This window comes from Pteropus medius, unplaced genomic scaffold (assembly GCF_902729225.1).
Source record: "Pteropus medius unplaced genomic scaffold, Ma_sr-lr_union100, whole genome shotgun sequence".
Lineage (NCBI taxonomy): Eukaryota > Metazoa > Chordata > Mammalia > Chiroptera > Pteropodidae > Pteropus > Pteropus medius.
The window spans coordinates 7375605-7384918 of record NW_024350924.1 but is presented as its reverse complement, the minus strand read 5'-3'; the positions used below and the strand labels follow the sequence as shown (position 1 = coordinate 7384918).

Below are 9314 nucleotides of genomic sequence, written 5' to 3'. Positions count from 1 at the left end.
TTTAATAATTGTTTTTTTTTTCCTGTGTATTTTCTACTGGGCTGAGGGATACCGTCCAAGGGGGAGCTTTTCTAGCTTTCTGTGAAAAGTCCCAGGAAGGTCTTCCTTTGGCCATTGCTATGGAAATGTGGTGTCAGGTGAATGAATGGTAACGGTGCCCTCCAGTGGCTGGGAGACCTCATTGCACATTGTCGACCAGAGCTTTAATTCTCTGAAACCAGAAGATTCTTACCTGCATCTACCATGTTGTGATAACAAAACCTACACTGTGCCAGGCCCATCCCAGGACGTGGACTTGTGCTACACCCTGCTAGGGTGTTCTGCAACAGGTACTGTATGCTGTGATGCTCACCGTTAATTGTTGTTAGGGCAGGAGAAGGGCAACATGGGTGGAGGTGGGAGTAGAAAACTACTTGCAGCAGTGATTTTGTTTGTTTTTTAAAGGAAAACTATTTGTAAGATGTTGCACTAAAACATTTTATATACACTTCAGACACCTGTAGTAAATTATGTTGAAACCATGGCTGTTTCCATTTCCTCCTTTCTCCTCACTCAGCCACTCCCGCCCATGAAACCCTGGGGGCCTGGAGTGAGTCTTGCCCCTGACATTGGCCTGCTAGGCTCAAGGTTCATGAGTCGCGGTCTTTATTATCACTCCCTGTCACCAGCCTAAATGGTGTTTTTGTACAAATGATTTAAAACAAACAAAAAAACCCCTTTTCTCAAGACACTTTACTGCCATTTGCTGAAAATGCATTATAATAAATATACACATCTACCTCGACTGTCAGAGCTGCGCTGCTCTGCGGGCTGTGTAACAGAACACGTCAGGCTGGATGTGGGAGAGCTTGCTGCCTTTCGTGGGGGGGACAGGGGGCAAGGCGGGGAGTAGGCAGGATGGGGTGAGAAGAGACAGGTGGAGAAAGAGCAGGAACATGGGACAACCTTCTCCATGGCCACCAAGGGCTTCAGCAGCACGATCGCACCATCTTTCTGAGACCATATAGTGTCGCGGGGAGCGTGAGAGATTCAGCAAGCGTTCTTCGGGATGGAAAGCTGTGCGTTTCCATTCGGTGAGCACACGACTCTGTTCGCTGCACAGCTCGAATTCACGGCTGTTTTCGAGGAGTTCGCCGCGTCTGTACAGAGGGAACAACAGAATGATTAAAGCCACAGCAGTGACACATGATTAGAACCCATCTGTAATTCTTAAAATTCACCGAAGAAAGTGGTTTTTCTCCAAAAGGAAGGTGGGTAGCCTTCCTCTGAAAGGAAAGGGAGGCGGACGCAAGCAGCTGGTTGGGGAGTCACCTGGTCTGGGGCCCACGGGATTTGAGGGGAGGGCACGCCAATCAAGAAAATGAACCAATAAGATGGAGAGTCTCTGGTGCCTGGAACAGCTGGGGCGGAGGGCAGGGCTTGGCGGGTTAAACAGCGAGTGAACAGGGGGAAAGTCCATGGGGAGGGAGGGAGAGGGAAACTGAGGAGGGGACGGGGGAGAACCCGACCCCTGGTTCTCCCAGCTCCGGTGAAGGGCGCGTTGGGAGTGGGATCAGGTCAGGCTTAAGGAAAAGGTGACATGCACTTGAACGAAGAAATACTGGCAGCCGAGGGCCCGCACCGGTCACCCCACACATTCTAGGAGTTGTCTAAAATTCCCCGTTTTCTTTTAATATTTGAGGAAAGAGTGGCTCAGAGAGGCTGTCGTGTCCGGGGTTCCAAAACCTGAGTAAGTGGTAGGAAACGGCTGCTGCTGGAAAGCTCTGAAGGAAGACAGTGCTTCGGGGTCTCCCTGTCCTTCGGCGGCGTTTTCCTGCCGGTTCAGGGGCTAGCCGAGTGGGGCGCGGCTCTGGGGAGGGGGGGCGCCAGCCCCAGCCACCGAGCTGCCTCCGTCACGCCGCGGGTGCCAAGGAGAAGAGCTGGACATGCGGGAGGAGCAAAGACAAACCTTTGAAAGTCGCAAGCCACCTTTAAGGGGGAGCACTGCAGAGCGGACAGGGGGGCCCGGGCGGGGCCGGGGCCGCGTCCTGGGCGGAGAGGACGGAGGCGGCAGGGGCGGGACGGCCCCCCGGCGGGAAAGAGGAAGAACGTGCGCGGAGGCTGCGCGCTGCCCGCGGCGGGGCGGGGCCAGCGCGGTGTGGGGACAGGCCGAGCCCCCGCTCGAACCCCGCTCAGAAGCGGGCGGGGCTCGCGATGGCCGCAGACGTCTCTGCGGGTTGGTGCTTGAGAATCTTCAGCCTGGTCTGCTTCTTGCACTGGCTGGGTGAGTGGCGGCCTTCTCCCGAGCCCCAGCGGGGACTGGGCGCCGCCGCGCATGTCCGCGACGTGACCCCGGGGCTCCGGGCCGGCCGGGCGGCCGGGCGGGGCCGGGTGGGCTGCAAGTTGGGTTTGGGATGGGATGGGATGGGATGCGGTCGGGGCGGGGGCGCAAAGAAGCGCAGCCGGCGGGACCTTGTCCGGGAGAGTTATCATTTCACCTGCGAGTCTCCCTTGGGCGGGGGGAAGAGTCTGGGCCGGGAAGAAACTTGGACGGCAGGCGACTGGATCGTGTTGGGAAGCAGCGGGCCGGGACTCCACCCCGTCCTCCGCCCTGCACCCCTTCGTCTCGCGTTTCTTCTCGAGCCCCACGGTCTCCCCCACCCCAGTCCCTCTCTCCTTTCCCCGCCCGTTGTTCCTCCGGAAGGGTGTGCCCCTTTTCTCAGACTTGAGTGCCTCCGTGACCCCTCGGGCTCCGCCGAGAACTTGAACGGGCCGCTGCGACCTCGCCCGCCGCGATCCGGGTGGCGGGACCACCTGCGCGCAGGTGGCGCCCTGGTGCGGCGCGCCCCTGCTCACCCGCCTTGGCGGGCCGGCTCCGAAAACTCTGAACTTCCACTTGGTGCCGCTGGTGGCGGACGTGGGTTATTTCCGAATTGCTCCGCAGCTGGTCGGGGAAGAGGGTATCACTTCGAGGTTGCTGAGTAGTGAGTGCGCCTTTCCCCTCTCTTCAGAGCTCGAAGGCACTAACGTGCGAGTGGCTCGGGCTGCGTTCATCCCCGTCACACTCCAGCGAAATCGTCACCATGGCCCCGTGAAATCGTCTCCATTTTTACCTCCCCACCCTCGCGAACTCCTCCACACACAGGTCCCTGGTTAAGTCATAGGCAAACGGCTGGCGCATAGAAATTTCTTTTTTGGGGGGGTTGCCCACTGCGGGCGCCTTTGCGCCTACGACCTGGTCAGTCTTCCATCTCCATTCTGCACAGGCGTGTATTGAGTGTCCATGGGTCCACGCATCCATGGAGAACCGCCTACGGGGAGGGGTCGAGATGGGCTCAGAGCACTTACCTTCTCAGGCATGGCAGCCATTGTAAGACAAGTTAAACGGAAAGTTTTATGGGCATGCAGAGGAGAGAAAGCAATATCATTTGTGAAACCGAAAATCTTTTGAGAAGCGAAGCTTTCTTAGAAGGGAGGGTATTTGAACCCAGCTGGTATGTGGATGTGCCATGATGTGCGACAAGATTCCACGGGGAGGAGACCAGGTGACCAAGACAGGGGAGCAGAGTATCCAGGGGGAGCTTAAGCAATGCAGAGTGGGCGTGCCCACCGGAGCTTGAGGCCCCATAGCACAGCCCCGATTGTGCCCTTTGGGACTTTGGATTCTTTTCAGCAGGCAAAGGAGAGCCCTTTCTGGGCTTGTCGGGATCAGAATCATGCACTTAGGAAGAAAAATCTGGCAGCAGTGAAGAGGAAGGACAGCAGATGGGAGGAATTGGAGGCAGGGAGGCCGGGGCAGAGACGATCACAGGGCTCGGATTTCATATGCTGGTGGCAGTGAGGAAGGGGGAGTGACACATTCAGAGCTTCAATGGATGGGGTGACTCTCCTCCAGATGAGCGAGTCTCTGCCTGGTCCCAGAATGCACTTTTGGTCACTGCTGCCAGAACTTGTGGTCTCTCTTCCACTAAAACTGGCACTGGAGCAAAAGGAGTCTGTCTGCATGCGGGCGTCTGAGTCAGACGAGAGAAGTTTTGCAGCAAAGAAAGTGAGATTTATGTAGAGTTTCAAGTCCTGGAGGCACAGGCGAGCTATTGCTCTCAACAGCCTGGCTCCTGGGGCATCTCAGGAGTGCACGCGTTACAGAGGGAAAAATCAGTAGTCGTGGAAACTAAGGGAGTTGGGGGTGCTGTCGATTGGACGATTGGAGGGGGATGAAGTAATTGATCGCTGTGTTCAGTTCTGAAATTAGCCATGGCGCCATCCTGTGTGGTCCCGTGGCCTGGTCCCATGGCTGGTGGGGTTCTGCCTCATGGGCCTGGAGCTGAAACACATCTCAGGTTAAGATGGTATTCTTCATGTTACTGGAACAAGGCTCATGACTATAGACCTGAGGCTCAGTTAATCTCATGCCCTGAGACTTAAGGATTGAAAGAGCAGGCACTCTGTGGTAGAAGGGTAAAAGGTGGAAAAAGCAAGTGATCACAATGCCCTTGTCTGGGCAAGACCAGTTCTAATCAGAGAAAAAAAAAAAAAAAAAACCTATATTAAAGAAGTGAAATTTGTGTGTGGTTATAAAAACCCAATTTACCCATCAAGCCCCCACCTCCTCCAGCAAGATTCTCCAGACAGCCCCGTCACAGTGGTCACTGCTTCCTAATTCATTTATTCATTCAGAAGTCATTTCATTCAGCAGGTATGAGTAACACCTGCTCTGAACAGGCCTTGCATTAAGGACAAGGCTGAGTGGTGCATCCTGCAGAATGTGAGCCCTTTGGGCTGGAGCCTGCATCATTAGGGAAGCTGTGTACTGGTGCCTGACAGCATCAGATCTAAAGTCAGATGCCTGGCTTCAGACCCCGGCCCCACCCCTCACCTGAGTTATAACTTCTATAAGTTACCCGACTTTTATGTACCTCGGTATCTTTGCTTTTGAAGAGAGCGAGCACCACTCACACGAGAGAAAGTATAATATCAGTATGTACGTCATCGAATGACTAAACATCACTCAACAAATGCTGAGTATCATCTGTGTGTCAGGCGCTGTACAAGGGCCTGGGGATGCAGCAAAGGACGCACCCTTCCCTGCTTTTGCGAAACTTACATTATAATGGGAGAGAGAGACAGTAAATAAATAGTAAAAATTGGTTGTGGTAAAGTAAATATTTACTAATATAGAGACTGGTTGCACAAAGGAAGGGGGACTAGAAGTGGTTAATAGTTCTTTTTAAGTTTTTAAAACTTTGGAACATTTGAAATGTTTAGAATAGTTGCAAAAACAACATAATGAACACTTACATACTTTTCTCCTTGAATCACCGATTATTAACTTTTTGTCACATTTGGTTTACTTCTCTTTATACACACACACAAACACTTAACTTTTTTTTTTTTTTTTGGTGCTAGACCGTTCTGAGTTGCAGATCTTATAATACCTTCCCACTAACTAGTTCAACATATATTTTCTAAGAACACCGTGGTCAGTAAATCACAGAACCATTATACAGTGTGAATCATTCTTTCTGAGACATTAAAACCTGGTCCGAGACCACATACTGCATTTGGAAATCATGACTCTTTAACCCCCTTAATCTAAAAGTATTGCTGACCTTTTTTTTTTTTTTGGTACTTTATGATGTCACCATTTTTGAAGACTCTGGACCCGCTGTTTTTTAGACTGTCCCTTGATTTGGCTTGTCCGTTTCCTTGTGATTAGATTCTGGTGAAAACTTTCTTGGGCAGGAATTTTTCATAGGTGTGTTGTGTCCTCAGTGGGTCTCATCAGTGTCAGGAGCAGCCCATTTATCCATTATTGAGATATATTGGAAATATTTGATTATTTGGTTAAGGTGAGGTTCACCAGAGTTGTCCACTGTTTCTCCCTATGTAAACGGTATGTGATTTATTGACACTTTGACATTGTATGACTATCCTTGTCCCCAACAATCTTTCACCCAATGTTTTAGCGTCCGATGAGGATTCTTCCTCAAGTCCATTATTACTAAAAAGTTTGCAGACGGCAGTTTCTGCTTCCTCCTTTTCTTTCTACGTTACTGACATTCTTCAGTAATGAAGAGCTTCTGCATCTCCGTTTCATTTTATCCGTGGACTCATGGGTGTTTTTAAAGATGGCGTTACTTTATCCGTTTGGTGCTCAGTGATCTCAAGTGTGGCAAGTGGATACCCTTCCAAGCTTTAGTGCCCTTTTGCCATGTTTCCATGAGTTTTTGAGCATTTCCTTACTTTCTGGCACAGAAAGTTCTAGACTCCTTTTGTATCTTCCCTGCCTCAGCCTTGGAATCATTAAATGTCCTCCTTCCTTTTGGTAGGCGATGGCATTTAGACATCTAGTTCTGGGTGCTAGGCGTGCTCAAGGTACTGGATTCATGGCTTTGGCCCAGCCAGCTGTCAGAGCAAGGAAATAGTTTTCACACCCATTGGTTTATCTCGTCACTGCTAAAGCTCATCCAACCATTTGGTTCCTCTCTTCCTCCATTCCATCTTTGTGTCTCCTTTCTCCAATATAGAGAATTTAGTAGCATCCGTATATTTTCCTAATCTACATCAAACACAAAACAGTTTCACAGTTGTTATGCCAGTACCACAAGTGTTAATAAATACAGTTCAAGATTTTCTTGCTGTAATTTTTATTCTTCTTTATATCCCGCTGCATATGTACAGAATACTGGATTGTAAAGTTGCTCGGATTACTATTTTTTTCTTCTGCGTGGTTATGTTATCAACTTATATCTGGTTGCAGAAATTCATTTCTGGTTTTATTCAATTTTAGGAGTTTTCCCCCTTGCTTTAATTTTTTAATATGTAATATATTAACATGATTCAAATCAAAACGATCTAAAAATACGCTCAGAGAAATCCTATCGTTTCCTTCCTCTCCCCTAACATATAATTTGTTTCTGTTTTATCTTGTTTCTATTTGCAGATATAAACAGATACATATGTTTGTTTCTAACTCCCTTCTAAACAGCAGGTAACCAACATACACTGTGTGCATTCTTTTGTACCTTGTTTTTGTCAATTAACCATATGTCTGGAAAGCCTTCTCTACCACTTCACAGAGATCAGCCTCATTCATTTTGTACAGCTGCATAGTACTCCATGGATAGGAGATAGAACGTTTCATTCAGCCATTCTTTGGTGGTTGGTATTTTATATAGTGTGGTCAGAGGAGGGTCTCTTTAAAAGGGTGACAGTCGAGTGTAGACTTAAGGAAGTGAGGGAGCAGGCCAGGTGATTGATGGCGGGGCAGCGAAAGCCCTGAGGTAGGTGTCAGGCATTGAAGGAACTTCAAGGAGATCATTTTACTGGCAAGTAGTAGGAAATGAAGTTGTAAAAGTAGTCAGGGCTGGATCCTAGAGATCAGGTTTGTGGGCTTTTTAAAAGCCGTGACTGTTTTTACTCCCAGTGAAATGGGAAGTTTTGCAGGGTCTTGAACAGAGTGAAATTGTGATGACTGGAGTGTTGAATGGGCCCAGCCCGGATGGAGGGAGGCGGGGGCTGGGAGTGGCAAAGTGGGGGCTCCAGTTAGGAGGGCTGCAGAGCCAGTAAGTGACCTAGGTGAGGTCGAGGAAGAAATGGGAGATACGGGGGTGTGTTTTGAAGGTGGAGCTGGCAGGAGTTGGGGCCGGATCGCGTTGGTGGAGTAACATGCGACAGGACCTAGGCGGTGCTGGGCAAGTAGCAAGCTCAAAACCAGAACTGTTCTATCAGGTGTTTTTAGCAGATCTTGCCCAATTCTGCTGCTCTCGACCTTCTATGGATCTTTTATCTTGCCAGCTCTCTCCCCAACTGGATTTTAGTTCCTTTTACGCGGGAACCAAGTCGTATGCTACTTCTTTAAAAAATTCCTTTCTTCGATTTGTTTCAATGTTGGGTTTTTTGTTGTTGTCGTCGTTAAATGTGGACATTGGATGTTGTAACAGTCGTCGAGCATTTCTTCGCTTTCAGTTATTAACACGATTATGGGAGGCTCGTTCATAGGCTTTGCCACAGTCGAGATTTAGAGAGTCTGTTTTCGTTTGGGAGAAAAGTGTGGTACCTTTCTGTCGGAAAACTAGACCCCCGTATTATAGCGGGGTGTAAATAATAATAGCTGCCGTGAATGAAGCACGTGGCTCTGTGCCAGGCACTGCGCTTGTTAATTTAGATTTTTGTTTTCGTTTCATCGTCGCACTATTTTTTAAAAGGCAGGGACCATACACGAGGAGAACAAAGCTTAGGTAGGTTAAGTCCCTCGTCCAAGTTCACACAGCAAATAAGGGCTACAGCGTGCGTACAGCCCAGGTCTGTGTGACTCAGCTCATGCGGTGATTAGATAAGGGACTGTTGGATGATTGGTGGGGCCGTGGGTAATTGCTTATGTATGACATGCATACCTTGTCCAGTGTGACTTTGCTAAGGCATGTGAAATATACAGGACAGCACGAATGCCATAAGACGGGCGATCACATAAGATGGTATTCAATAGCATAATCGAGAATAGGCAGATGGGAAAACCTTCTTTGGGCCATAGGATTCAGAATGGGGGTTTATTTACGTATTAACATTTTCTGTAGTTATACCCACACTTTATTCCTAAATACTTTTACATAATCCCAATAACAGTATAATATTTATGAAAATTAAGAGTAATCTCATAATACCACCTAACTTCTACCCTTATTCAAATTTCCCCACTTGTCACAAGAAGGTCTTTTTTGGGGGAAAAAAACAAACAAACCAGGATCTAGTCAAGTTTCACGTGTTATATTTGTTATAGTTTTGGGTTTAATTGATAGACGTCTTTGAGAAATTGTGAGAGAGACACTTAGAACCACTTTTTAAGAACGAAATTGTGAGAGAGACTTAGAACCACTTTGTAAGAATGAGATCACTCTAATGTTTGCTTAGTAAATTCTGGCTTTGTGTGTAGGGATTGGTTTCTCTGTTTAGAAGCAGAATGTCTACCTGCATGCGTCAGCCCTTACCTGTGCAGGTTTTCTGTCTTTTGATCTCTTCTCACGTTGTTTCTTCTTGAGAGCAGAAGGTTTTTGAAGGTTTTCCTTGAGAGCACAGCCCCTTAGGTTCTATAGTCACCAATCAAAGCTCCTCCCTCAAAATTTAAAGTGAACACAGGACACCGCCTATTCCATTTGCTCAGACAGGTTGAGGTCTGGATGTGTGTAAGATTGCGAGACCATCCCCAGAAAAGTGGCAGCAGACTTTTTAGCAGTTCCTCTTCGGAGGTGGCTGTCAGCGCCCGCCCACGGGGCTCCAAGGAAAATTCCCTTCATGTACTTTACGAGCCCAGGATCATCTTCCCCTTTGGCCTCTTT

General features: G+C 48.7%; 1 protein-coding gene across 1 annotated transcript in view; it reads left to right on the top strand.

The window, feature by feature from the left end:
- The first annotated feature begins 2106 nt into the window (after positions 1-2106).
- CD58 (CD58 molecule) overlaps positions 2107-9314 on the top strand; it is a 33290-nt gene continuing 26082 nt past the window's right edge. The window contains exon 1 of the mRNA XM_039841299.1: positions 2107-2263. Within this exon, the coding sequence (XP_039697233.1) occupies positions 2194-2263 (70 nt within the window). The 5' untranslated portion in view covers positions 2107-2193. The remainder of the gene's footprint in view (positions 2264-9314) is intronic.